At 54.5% G+C, this 13,469-nt stretch overlaps 1 protein-coding gene across 10 annotated transcripts in view; it reads right to left on the bottom strand.

Annotated features, from left to right (window-relative positions):
- The window catches only part of DLGAP4 (DLG associated protein 4), a 178,535-nt gene that overhangs the window by 68,449 nt on the left and 96,617 nt on the right, over nucleotides 1-13,469 (bottom strand). For 4 of the 10 annotated variants that reach the window (XM_054845794.1, XM_054845800.1, XM_054845797.1 and 1 more), the window contains 3 exons: nucleotides 12,475-12,568; nucleotides 1,601-2,643; nucleotides 36-206 (listed from right to left, as the gene is read on the bottom strand). In XM_054845794.1, the coding sequence (XP_054701769.1) occupies nucleotides 36-206; nucleotides 1,601-2,551 (1,122 nt within the window). In that variant the 5' untranslated portion in view covers nucleotides 2,552-2,643; nucleotides 12,475-12,568. Of the gene's footprint in view, nucleotides 1-35; nucleotides 207-926; nucleotides 981-1,600; nucleotides 2,644-3,618; nucleotides 3,655-12,474; nucleotides 12,569-13,469 lie in introns of all 10 variants that reach the window. The other 6 variants (XM_054845799.1, XM_054845798.1, XM_054845795.1 and 3 more) reach the window with 5 other exon arrangements.

The following is a 13,469-nucleotide window of genomic DNA, read 5'->3' on the forward strand; positions in this document are numbered from 1 at the left end:
TGGGCAAAAGCTTCCCCTCAAAACAAGATCCCTACCTGGCCGCTGCCTGCGTCGGTCGGCCCGGGGCTGAGGGGCTGGTCCCACCTCCGCGGGGGCTCGCTCGGCTGCAGCGGGGCGGCACCCGTGTCCTCCCAGCCGAGCGGTGGGGCTGCCCAGCTGCTGGCCGGGCTCACGCCACCCAGCTGTGCCCACAGCCCTCCGTCAGGCTGTCGAGAAACGGAGGCTCATTACATGGGTGGGGAATAATGAGCAGGGCAGTCTCGTACCCCTGGCCGTGGCCAAACCCCGGGAGGTGAGGGGCTGTGGGGGTCGCATTCAGCGCCTGGGGCTGCCTGCGCCGGGCTCTGCCGCAGCGCCCAGAGAGGGAACAGTGCCGGCGGATATTTTGTCTGCAGCTCTTTAACCTCCTAATGCTTAACTGAAAGGAGGGGGCAAAGAAAAAGAAACCAGGCCGAGAACATTTTTCCGATGACGTTCCTGATGCAGTAAGTCCCTCTGAAATTTGATTTGCAGCTGTGGCCAGCAAGGTATTGGAAGCAGAGCGTGCTTCAATAATTCATTGCTCTTTAAAGCCTCTAAGCCCGCTGGCCGCAGCCAGGGGAGCCCATGACACCTTTGCATTAAAAAGGATGCTGGAGATTTGCATACATAGACTAGTCCCCTCCTCCCCCCATCCAGGCCTGGCTTATTTATCTTCATTCCTCTCTCTGGGGCATAACCAGGTTTATGTTCTTCAAGTGCCAGTTTTTGAAACTGCCACAGTGACCTGGTGCTCTTGGTGACAGGGGGGGTTCAAACCAGCATTAGCCATGCAGGCTTCTGCCATGCAAATGGAGCGGCCAGCACTGCCCTCCTGCCCCACAGCCCTGCCCTGCGGGCGGGTGAGCAGCAAAGGCAGCCATGCCTCGCAGAGCTGCAGGTCCTACCAGTGCTCCGGGGAAGCTCTGTAGAGCAGGGCTTACTGGGCACGCCGGCACGTCCTTGTGATGCGTGGATATAAGGGGTTAAGCATTAGTTATTACTGGTGACCTTCAGACCGTGATGGTGGCAGTGCTTGGCCGGAGGTCAGGGAGCTGTGTCCAGGTGGGATACGAGTCGCAGCCTGTCGGCATGTCCAGCTGCCTGGGCACCAAGTGGACACAGCTACATGTGGGCAGCTACGTGTCCTGGCTGCCCAAGAGTCCACCCCACCACAGCATCTGCAGGGTCTGGGTGGGCACTGGGGGCATGTGGGGGTCCTACAGCAAATGGGGATCACAGCAGAGGGTGCTGAGGCTGCGGTGCGGGCACATCACCTCCCGCCCATGCTGCCATGGTCCAGCACAGGGGCTGGGGGGTCCTGGGGCAGTGCTGCGGCTGGGGGAGCTGGACTCCATCAGCACCAGTGTCCCCACAGGAGGTGTGGCGGTCTGTCCCCAGGGCCTTGGCGAATTTAACCCCCCAAGCCCTCTTCTGGCAATGTGACTTGAGGTGGCAGCTGAACATCTGGAGCTGTTTGATAAGGTCTACCGGGCAATATGGCGCCTATCGAGAGGGTGTCCCCTGTCTTCCTGCACTCTACCTTCATGGAGCAAGCCATAACCCCCCCTGCTGCACCCACCTGCAGGTAGTGGTAGGCCAAGTCTTGATGGCAGGACTTGGATTTCAGCAAGGCTTTATCGATCGTGGCAGAAGCCTTCTGGCACACTTCCCGGGCATGGCTGAGTGTCAGTGTGGACCAGGAGCCCCTCTTAATGTAGTTGGAGTCATTGTTGATGGGGATATTGGTGCAAGGGGTGACCTTGAGGTCGTTATTGCTCTTGGAGGATTTCAGCATGTGCTCGCTGATGGTATTGTAAGCGTGCATGAAATACTTCGGCTGGCTGTGGTCTGGCTGCCGGCCCAGTGTCATGAGGCCCATTGGGTTGCGGTAACTGCAGGTATCGCTGTCTAAGTTGTCATCTGAGCTCCACCAGCCTGATATGTTGGATCTGGTCCTGCGCTTGGGCTCAGAGGTCTTCGCTCGGTCTTTGCTCTTGCTTCTCCGATTTTGCTTGGGGTCATCCGCCCCCTTCTTGCCGTTCACGTTGCCTTTGGTGGGGCCCTCCAGAGACTGGGACTTGGCGAATAGCTTCTGGACAGAGTGGACAAGGTGCCGGATGCGCCCAGGGCTCTCGCTCCGGTGCTTTGCATCACTCCTCTGAAACTGGAGGGTGCTGAAGCCATCTCTGTGGATGGGCAGCTGCTTCTCAAACTGGTCAAGGAGGTTTGCAGGCAGGCGGTTGATTTTAGTGGCTTGGGCATGGCTCGGAAAAGGGTTGTCATCTGGGACCTCGAAGTGGGAATTGTAATGGATGCGGGGGAAAGTGCTGCTGTTGGAGATCTGGTTGTTGAGTGGAAGGAGACAGTCGCCGTGGAGGGTATTCTGGGCTGGGAATCGGGGGTCCATGGTGAAGGAGTCGGTGGGGCTGAGGAGATAAGGGTTCCTGTCCTGTGGGGCATAAAGAGAGTCTTGAGGGGAGTCGAGGTTATCGGAGAGGTGGCGACTTCTGTTATCTCCTAAGCCCTTCATGGTCCCAATGTTTCCTAGAGCATCGCTCAGGGATGGTGTGGCAGAGCCCTTGCAGGAGCGCTGACCCTGCTCCCCTGTAGACTTCCCTGCACCTGGAGGAAGAGGAGAGATGCTCAGAGCCTGCCGAGAACATCTTTGGCAGCCCACTCCTCACCGGGGCATCCTCATGAGGGCTGTCCCAGCTCTAAAAGTAAATGCCACCAAGGTTAAGGGATGAAGGAGAGAAGCAGGATGGGAGAGAGATGACATGGCAGGAGGGGAAGAGAAGGGGCATGAGACCAGGGGAGAGAACAGGGTACAGGAGAGGAGGAGAGGAAGGATTCATTCTTTCTAGCTGCAGTTTAAGTGCTTGTGTGTCTCAGTGCTCAACCACAGGCTGCTTAAATAATGCTGCTGCAATTTTTCTGGTCTCTGCACATGTTTATTTAATAGAGTCCCTTCCCCAGCCAGCGTAACAAAGGCTAGCAGGGGTGCTGCCAGCAAATCACTGCCTCTGTCCCATTTGTTCAGGGGGCTGGAGAAAAACCTGCTGTCAAACACTGCGCATGGGCCTTGCCTGAGCCAAGGGAAGTCTGGAGCTGAGCATCGTGTCTTCTGCATCACGCTTTGTGTTTCTGTGGTTACTGGATCTCAGAAGGGGGCTGGCAGCCCTGCTCTGTGTGTTGCATGCCGATGCGCTAATGCGATATGATGTCAAACGTCTCCTCTCCAACAAGCGCCCCGGTTTATGGCATGTTTCACCCCGGAGGAAATTGTTTCAGTAGCTACGATGAGAGCAGAGGTGTTCCTGAACACTCAGAGCCTGACCTGAGAAGCTGTTTGCTGCTCAGTTATCTCTCCTGCCTTGCTGCATCACTCCTGGGGGAGCTGTGTCACCCTCCGAGCCTGGCCGTCTGTCCCTTGCCATGGTCCTCCTCTGCCACAGCAAGGGGCTGAGGCTGCTCATCTGTGGCCCTTTTGGCAGGTACAAGCATCCCTGCGGGGTGGTGGAGGGCGGGGGGGCTGGACACGGAGGGTCCCCTTAGGGCAGGGGAGCTCCTCACTGAAGGTTTCTCTGGTGCACTTACCCTGTCCTGCTCAGCTCGGAGGGATCCTCATCTGCGCTGGGTTATACAGGGGAAAAGAAAAAAAAAAAAAAGACAGACTTTCTGGGGCTGCTTGAAGAAAATCAGTGAACATATAGATGAGTTGTCAGTCGATGAGTTCATTTTCCATACTTAAAGCCTATTTGAAATTATGTAGTGTATAAATTAATTCTTATTTCCTTTTATCTTTTAGTTTAGTTTCTTACTTCATTTTTGTTTTAGTTTGAATGTGGCTTAAGGCAATTAGCAAACACTGAAGCATCCTACAGGTGTAAAAAATCTGGAGACTGAGATCCTAGACTACCTTTTCAAAATCCAGGACCCCAAAACATGCACAAATCATTGAACGTCTGCTCCTTGGTAAGATGAAGGGGCTGCTCTGGGAGTTGGGATGACAAGGATCTGTGCAGAAGAGCCATCTTCCAACACTGAGATGATCCAATGTTCCCCAACGTGCACCTGGAAGGGCAAATAGTGCCTGGACCCTCAGAGCCTCCAGTGAGTTTGTGAGAAAGAAAAACATCATTTGCTTGTTCCTAGAGAACAAGTAGGATAATGGTGTGTCCCTGTGAGAAGCAGAGCTGGTAGTCTGGGCTCCTGGGTTCTCACTGTTCAGCCACAAATCTGACTGCGGTCTCCCCGAGGAGCCTGTCCTGCATGCAGTCTGGTCAGCAACAGCAGCTAGGACCGACCCGGTGCAGGGAGCGGAGTCAGCAATCGCTGAAGGGTGACAAGGATTGACAGCCTCACTTTCCTTCCTCACACAGGGAAAAATGTATTAATAATGAAAAGCAGCTGGGGTTTTAAATAATTGTTTGGAAGCACAGAAGAAAGAAGTGCAATGTATTCCATAGCTTGATGGGTTTTAAAAAGTCTCCATCTAACTCTGTCGCGCCCAGTGGGTTGGCAAAGCAAAGACGGCCTTTTTAAAGCAGTGGTTTGCAGACAGCAGGTCCCTACCCAGCTCCGACATGGAGACTCCCACTCCCCGTCCTGTGAATCCCGCTCCAGGGGGGTCCTGCCAGCCACCCTGCCGTGAACTCAACCATGGGCACTTCCAGGCATTGCCAGCTGCCCCCCAGCACTCACGTGAACCTGCACGGCTCTTGTCCCCAGGGGGTCCTGTGGCCCCACAAAGGGACAGCTCTGTCCTGGCCAACTCTCCTGAAACCCACCTGGAGAAGCTGTATGGCCCCATGGGGTGGGTCCTCTTGAAGCACTGCTGACCTGGGCCCTGCGGCTGGTCCAGCTGCCTTCGCCTATAACTTGGTGCCCTGCCACATGGCCTGGGCTTTGGTGGTGTGGGAGAGATGATTTGGCCCTCAGGCTTCTCCACCACACGGACAGTGCCCATGAGTTTTGGGGATGAGGACATGGCTGTTATCTCGGCCTGAGCTGGGGGAACTTTGATACCAAACCTGCCCTTCTTCCCAAAACAGCCAACGCGACATTAGCCTTGGCTGGTGTTCAGCTGCTTGTGGTCCCTGCAGTTGCCATCCTTTTCCAGTTGTGCTCTTCAGCAGCTAGGTGCACCAGCCTCTCCGCAGTCCCTTGCTCATGGGACAGCACCCACGTGAGCTAGTGGAGCAGCAGTGGGTGCTGGCTGGAGAAGTGCTACAGCAGAGAGACTCATGGATGTGCCAGGGAGCACTGCTCCTGCTTTGTGCAAGCTGGCATCAGTGCAGTGGTTAAAGACCAGTGACAAAAAGCCCCAGGAGATGTTCTCAAGGGAGATCCTCTGGACAGAAGAGAAGGATGAGGCTCCGCACTGAGCCATCCGTCTGGTCCTTTAAATTCCAGATGGCCATGAATGGGGAAGCTCAACCCTGCCCGACTTGGAGGGGAAGCCCTGCAGGTAGCGGGGAGCCCAAATCCTCCCTGAATGCCACCCTGATCTGCCCAGGCTTAGCTCTGCCTGCCATGGCCTCTTTCTCCCTTCCTTCCGTGCCCCAGCTCAGGGCTCCCAGCAAGGTCCTTTGCTCAGGCTCGGCGGCCTGAGGCCATCCTGGCTCTGATGGACGCTGTGCTCCTCCTGTCACATTATGCTACAGGAGTCAGACAGTCCCTAAGGAGACAACACAGCCCTGATTTGATTATAATGCGATGTCTCTGGATATTGATAGTAAATACGTCTTTTCCTACAAAGGGCAATCAATATTTGAAGCAGAAAACTCCCAGGCGCTCCTGAGAGAGATTTCAGCCCTGTGACTGCTTCGCCATGAAGCACATCAGCATCTCTGCTTTTGTGTTCACTGGGCTCCAGAATAAAGTAAAACTGCCTTAGGACTCAAAATAAATAGGGAAATGAAGTTAAATAAATGAAATGGAAAAAAAATATGAAATGCTATGAAAACCTGGCTTGCAAGGGGAGAGTGGGGCTGGGGGCCGGACGGGCTCAGGATGGCTCAAGCAGCAGAGGGGCCGGGAGCAGCGACTGAGGGGACAAGCGGGAAGGGAGGAAAAGTGAAGTTGGGGGGGGCTAGAGGGGTGTGAGCAGAAGGGATGGGAAGACAGGGAGCAGGGGAGGGCAGAGAGCTCCCTCTCTCCCAGGCTGGTGTGCTCTTGCAAGGGCGGCTGCTCGCTTCGATACGGCAGGTAGTTTATTGCTCCCTTTTCCTCCTGCGGGCTCCTGCAGGGCTGCCAACGGGTCCTGATCCTCCTGCCCGTCCTGCTTGCCCTGGGCATCCCTTTGCTTGATGGCCATCCGCAGCGTGGGGAGCCAGCCTTGCTGCTGGGCATGTGTGGGGCCAGGGCTGGTGGGGCAGTCAGGACTCCCCCAGCCCCTGGTGCCCACCATGCTGTGTCTGCTGCATCCTCTGGGAGCTGGTTTCCCTTTAAGATGGATTAAACTGTTTTCATTGCATTTCAATTACTCTCTGCAATCCTTGGCACTTTCTTGATACATGGGGTCAGGGAACGGAAAAACCCAACAAGCCTCTTCCCTGCCATCTTTTTAATTTGGAAGGATGAAAAAGCTTGAACTTAAATCTCCCAAATCCATGATCCTGCAGCTCACAAACTGGGCAAGGGCTGTCTCCCAGGACAGCTGCCTGCTGCCCCTGCTGTGCCCCCCTGCCTCGAGTCGGGCACTGCGGCAAGGAGGTGGATGGCCCCCGACCGCAGGGAGGGCACCCAGAGGGGTCGGCAGGAGAAGACTCTGGTTAGCAGATGGTCATAGCAGGGGCTGCCAGGGCGTGGAAAGAATGCATCCCTGAGCCCAGGGGAAGGGGCTGATTTTGCTGCATGGCCCCATTACCTTCCTTCCCCTCAGCTTGTGCTTTTTCGGGGTTGCCCTTCCTCTTCCCAATGGCTTTGCTGATGCTCGGAGGTCTCTGAGGTGCAGCGGATGACCTGACCTGATTTATGGCAGTTTTGTGTGTCTCAAACCACTCTGAGCCCCAGCTGGAGCCAGCTTCCTCTCAGGCACGATTTACAACAGCAGCACTGGAGCTGCCCGTTTGCGGGCTCAGACCAGCTGCACAGAACTCACGTACAGCAGCACCTCCTGCAAAATATGTCTGCAGCTCCAGACACCGAGCAGGGTATGAAATCTCAAATCATGCAGGAGATGATGGCCTTGCCTGAAGAAGCTTCCTGCTCAGCAGGGACTCCTCTCCTCCCCTGGCTGAGCGCTGCCAATGTTTCCCTCCTGTAGGACCCACAGCTGCCGCGCTTGTCTACTGTGAGTGGGAGATGGGGCTGGTCCAGGGGCTGCCAAAGCTGGTGGGAGATGGTTCACTCCAGGAAGACTGAGTCACATCTTCATTGTGAGCTGAAAAGCCTCCCTTGTAAGAGATACTTCAATGAGTGCAAGTATTTGCCTGCCTTTCCCTTTATAACAGCAAAGGGATTAGGCTGGCCTGAACTCTGGGCAGAGCAAGAGGTAATGGAAAGGAACTGGATGGAGGAGACAGCTGCAATGCAGTGTAGATACTAGCAAAGCAATGATTTTCTAGCATTCTGTCCTGTCCTCACTCTCATGTGCCTGCCCAGCTCATGGCTGTCCATCCATCCAGCCACCCAGCCAGGCAGTGTTTGGTGAGTCCTTGAAATTATGGTTTGTAACTCCTGGTAGAGAGTGTGAGTGAGAAGTCTGTCAAAATGTCACCCAGGGCAGCACCAGGGTGCTGAGCTCTGCTGGAGATGTCTGTCTGTCTTTGCAATCCTATAAAGCTCTGAAGTTTCTACTATCCATCCAGGATCTCTCTGGTGGCAGCTCCAGTCTGTGATGTCTTGTCCTGTCCACCCTGCACGTGGAGAACAGATCTCCTTCCTCCTTTCCACCCTTGGAGACTAGCTCCATGTGCCCTTGGAGGTGCTTCACCAGGCTATGCACTGTGTCCTCGAGAGGATGGCTGCCCAGGAGACACTGGCCACGGGTTTGTCCCCATCTCTCCACAGGGACATGGCGAGGGCAGCAGCCAGAGGACCACTGCTCCACAGGGGCTGCTCCTTGCCTGTTCTGAACAGGCTTGAGCCCCAAGACACAAATCAACGAAGCCTGGGAGGCCCCTGTGCTTGTGAGAGGGCAGAGCACCTCCTACAAGCCAACCATGTGAGGGACCACTGGCTTTGATCAGTTTCTGTGCTGGGGCTCTGCACCACAAGGAACTTGGGCAAACCAGCTGCCACTGCCCACCATGCCTCCATTTTAACTTTTGGGGAGGAGGTGAGTTTCCCTGAGAAACTACCCTTTTTCTCATCAATTTGGGTTCCTGCAGGCCAAATTCCCAATTTAAATTCTGCAAACCCACCTTAAAACAGCTTATACTGAGGACGTGGAGAAGCCAGGGCAGAGGACAATGCAAACCTTCTGCCCTCTCTCAGCGAGGAGGGGACACGAGGAAGAAATGCAGTACCTTCCCCTGCCAGCCTCACCCCGCTGCTCCGTTTCCAGGATTTCACCTGGCAATTAGCTGCTGTTTTCCAGCCTGATGCACGGCGGAGGCAGCCAGTGCTGGGTGTCACTGGGCAGGGCTTGCTCCTTCTCACCAAGACTGGGAGGGCACAGGGAGCTCTGAGAACACTCCGATGTTCACCTGGACTTCTGCTGCTTGTGCGTGCGTGTTGGGACTGTAGCATGAGGGCAAACGAGTCTCTGTGGCTGTGGATTGCGTGTGTGTTTGTGTGCTGTTGCCAGTGCTGGGCATGGTGGAGACCCTGGTGTGGGGGATCAGGCTTGCCCGGCCAGGTGCTGGACATGGCCAAGAGGAAGGTCAGCCCTACCTCTGCAGCTTTCCTGGTGCGAGGGACTGCAGTCTGCATGTGGGTGCTTCTGCAGAAACCGGGGAGCTGCAAGCACTGGCCTGGTGGCTGCGTTCCACCTCCCACGGCCGGCAGCGGGTGCAGGCTCTGTGCTGCCTCCCTCCCTTTTCCATGCCCCTGGCACACATCTTCCATGCAAGAGGTCCATGAGCTCTCTCTCCCTGGCTGCCCTCCTGTGCAAACACAGACCCTGACTGAGCGGTGCCTGGATACAGAAATGGGCACTTGAAGAGCTCTTCTCCCCAAAATCGCAGCCGAAAGCATAATTTCTCCCTTCCCTTGCGACCTTCTCCTCTCTGACTCCCCCTCACAGCTTAGCCATAGTTTTCCTGCTATTCCCATCAGCTTTCCAGCGGCTTCTAAGTTTGCTCCTTGTGGAAACACGAAAGCTGCTGCCCCACGTTACGTGCCAGCCCAGGGGCCTTCATCCTTGCTAAGTGGAGGGAGGAACCTCCCACCTCCCGGGAGAGCTCCTAACCTCTGTCATGTCCCACCTAGAGAACATAATGCACCATGAAACTACTGCACCAGTGCAAAACACCAGGCACCAGAGACGCAGCCAGACCTTGGTCCAGGTGGTGCCAGCAAGAAGCCGGAGACCCTCTTGCCAGGCTTCTTGGCTGGCATTTATACAACAGTCATGGGCTTGTTTGGGTTGGAAGGCATCTCTTGAGATCATAACCTTCGAAGCAGGGTTAGCCTGAACAGAACTGGTTGGGGAGGGACATGTACTACGGAGGCAGGGCTGGCCATGAAGGGCCATGGGGCCATTCTGGTGCGGCTCAGGAGAGGCAGGTAGAAGCATCAGGAGAAGCAGCAGCCTGTCAAATGGGACTGCTGAGGGCACAAGTTCCCCAGAAGGAAGAACCCCCTGTCCTGATGGGGCTGCAGGCACCCTTTGGAGTCAACTAGTCCTGCCCTGTGCTGATCAGCTCTGCCAGGGTTCCACGTACCATAATCTCCCACGTAAACCTCAGCCCAGCCATCCAAGCTGGCTGCAAACACATGGGTGGCTTTTATATATAGAAACCTAGCAGCATGCTAATAACTAGCTAGATAAGGAATAAATGATTCGCAACCTGCAGAAGAAAAATGACTCCCTTCACCCTGCCGCAAGAAGCTTAAAAAATTGTATACTGTGGTGTAGGTGACGTCGGTCTGCCTACACGCATGAATTCAAATGTTCCCCGAATTAGCAGGAACACTTCATGTGGCATTCAGCGAGGGGGGCCGCCGGCTTCCAGGGCGTTGCATTAATGATGATTCAAAGAGTTCAGAATCTAATCGCAGGGGATAAAAATAGCCAGCTTCTACTTAGAACAATTCATTATACAACAGACTTTCCTCCAGCCTCCTTCTGCTGCTCGCTTCTCCCTGGGAAGTTTCCCACTGCTGCTGGGCAGCTTCGTCCCCGGGGCAGAGTGGGGACTGAGGTCTGAGCAGCAGGCAATGCTGCCTGTCCTGGGCTGCTGACAAGAGCTTAAGCCAGGGTCTCCTGAGGAGCACCCGTGGGGTTAATGTCATCTGGACTTTCCCACCGAGATGTGTGGCAGCATCACTAGGAGAACCGAGGCACACCTGCCCTTTGCCCCTCACTCTCCACACAGCGATGGATGGGAGACAGGGGCTTCCAGGAGTGTGCCTCATCTACCTCCAAACTGCTTTACGGGGGCCAGCCTGCCCGTTGCCTGAAGGTGTCCCAACGGACTTGCCCAGCCCATCTACAAATCCAACTTCCAGGCAGCTAACGCTAGATGAAGCAAATCCCAGCACGGGCTGCGTTGGCGTATGAGCTCAAGGAAGTGCGCAGCACTGATTTCTTGATGCTGAGTCCCATGACACCAGTGGAAGGATCTCCTCACATTTCACTTCACGTCTGAATAAGTGGTTTGTGCCTTTTTAATGAGGAATCTGCATACAGTTCCTGAGACCTCATGATAGCTGAATAGCGCCCGGCAGCCCTGGGAGCCTTGGTGCATGCCTGTGGTCTCCTGCTTGTTCTCCAGGCAAAGGGACATCTCTGCTGGGACTGCCAGCTGATGCCCACTGGAGTGACGGGGACGGTCAGACTGGAGCCATCCAAAAAAAGACAAAGAATAATTTTTCTTCCTTATATGCTCTAGATACTACTACTTTTTTTTTTTCTTTTTAGTAGCAGCACAACCAAATGCTGTGAAAATCAATGGCTGCAATATGACAAATATTTTTGACTTCAGGTATCAACTAAGCTGGAGGAGCAGATGAACTCTTGAGAGAGACAGAGAACTTGTTTTTGTGTAAATGTCACTGGTAATATAATCAACTCTCAAGGGAACAAAACCCCAGAAACTTTACAACCTATTTGTCTGTCCCTAAATAGAAGTTTCTCAAAGTTCTCCAGAAGATGGGATCTGCTCTGAAGAAGGAAATGCAAAGCATTAAGTAGGTTAAATGAGACAAATGAAGGCAAGATAAGAAAGGGAGAGTTTTCAGGAAGAAAGCAGGAGAGCTGATGAGATGGAGTGGAAGGACCAGGACAGTAAGCAAGAGTCACTGTCTTTTGAAACCTACCTGCAGTCTCTGTTCTCTTACAGGGCACTCGGGGCACATGCTGGTAACAACATGGTGCATGTTCCAGCTTGTCTGGAAGACCAGCTAATGAGACCACTGGGGACCAAAACGGATTTGTTCTGGTCAGTGCTGTTCAAGAGAGCTGCAGGGTTGTGTGTGCATTTGCAAAGCCCTCCATGGAGCAAGCAGGGGATGAAAAGCACTTAACCCGGCTGTCCTTGACCTTACTTATGCTGCGACATCCCAGGGATGGAGGTTGTCCACATTTGCACTGAAAACTTGTGACACAGAAGGCAGGCCACTCTGCTTGGCCTTCTGTGCCACTACCCTGCCCCAAACCTCCTGTCTCACAGTGCTACCGGAGCAAGCAGCAGCCCCCGCACGGGGGACCAAGAACTAGCAGCTGGGGATAGCTGAGGGCAGGGACACGATCCTCGCCCTGTGTGTTTGAGGCAGGGTGCTCCGAATGGTGATGGCTGTTGCTGCTGCACCACCAGGTCTCTGCAGCTTTGCAAGGATGTTGCTTTGCTCCAGGGCAGACATTCCTGTTGCCTAAATGTCCAGATGAAGGTAGGTGGGGTCCTGCCTGCATTTGGGATGCGGGATGGAGATGCTCTCTGGCAGTGGGGTTCCTGGGGCAAGGGGAAGCAGGTGGGGAAGAACCAGCAGCTCCCTCTGCCATTCTTCCCAGAGAACAGACTGAGACTCGTCTGCAGCCTCCTGTGTGCTCCAAGCTGCAGGAGCACTTCCTTTGTCTCAAACTAGGTCAGCGCGGAGGCGTGACGTTACTATAGCAATTGGTTTTAGATTTCATAACTTTATTTTAGTGATGGGTGTGTTGCAGGATTCACTACTAGCTGGAGGGAGGGTTGTCATTGAAATACCCTCCCCAGGTCCCCTTCCCCAGCCTCCCTCTCCGTCCTGCTCTGCTGCCCCTCATACCGTGAGCACACAGCTACGTCTGTCCATCCAGCCCCCCCACCTTCTGAAGAGCCCCAGAGTCATTCCTGGGCCATACTGTACCTCTCACAGCTTGCTGGGCTTGGGGACTAGGGCAGATTCAGCATCCTGTGCACCTTGCGTCCCTCTGGGCTCCAGTGCTGTCCCTCATGAAGACCTGCCAGACAGAGAGAAAAGAGAAAATGTCCTCAGGTCACAAAGAGCAGAGTGGTGTCTTCCTGCCAAACGTCCCAGGCCATAACCCTGACGCAGTAATGACACAACAACTCTGACTGACACCCAGGTTGTCTCATTAAGTCCTAGCAAAGGCGTAAGGCGAATGTGAGAAAGCATCCCACTTAGAGGCAGAGGTGATACCCATGGGAGGAGAGAAGATGGGGAGGTGGGTCCCATGTCCCTCTGGGTTGCACATAGACTGAAAGGACGGACTGGAAATCAGCTGGGGGGGAGGAGAACAAGCAACATGCCCAGGCTCCTTGCCTGGGGACGCAGGGCTGGGGTGAGCCCCATTATGGGAAAGTGCTCTTTGTCTTTCCTTCCCCTGTTTCTTTGTCATGAAATAATCCCTCAAGGAACCCCCTTGCTGCCCATGGCTGTATCTTTGTTTCTTGGCCATGCCGGGAGCACACCGTACTGAGCAGGGGTGGTTCTGCGACCCTCTGTGCCTCATCTTCTGGGCTGCTGGCTTTGCTCTGAGCCCTGGGAGAACAGGGTCTGGTAAGGCAGGAGGACAATCCTGGGGATAAACCCCCTGACTGGGGTGGCAGATGGCAGCCAGTTACCCTCGGTGTGTCCTAGCTATACACCTGCCAAAATCTGCCTCTTACTCTCACCTACCAACGCCGCTCATTAAACTTTTGCTTGAGCAGCTCACACTGTAAATCTCTTCTGCCTGGTCAGTAGGTGCTACTGTACTGCAGCTAACATGTTGTGCTCCTTTCTTCACTGTCATTCACCGTCAGCTACACTGCAAACAACTGAGAAAAATGCTTCCTGTATGAAAAGTAAATAAATACAGGGAAAAAAACCCCGGTGTTTCTTAATGTCCTCAAAAACCT

Source organism: Grus americana, chromosome 17, assembly GCF_028858705.1.
Source record: "Grus americana isolate bGruAme1 chromosome 17, bGruAme1.mat, whole genome shotgun sequence".
Classification (NCBI taxonomy): Eukaryota; Metazoa; Chordata; class Aves; order Gruiformes; family Gruidae; genus Grus; species Grus americana.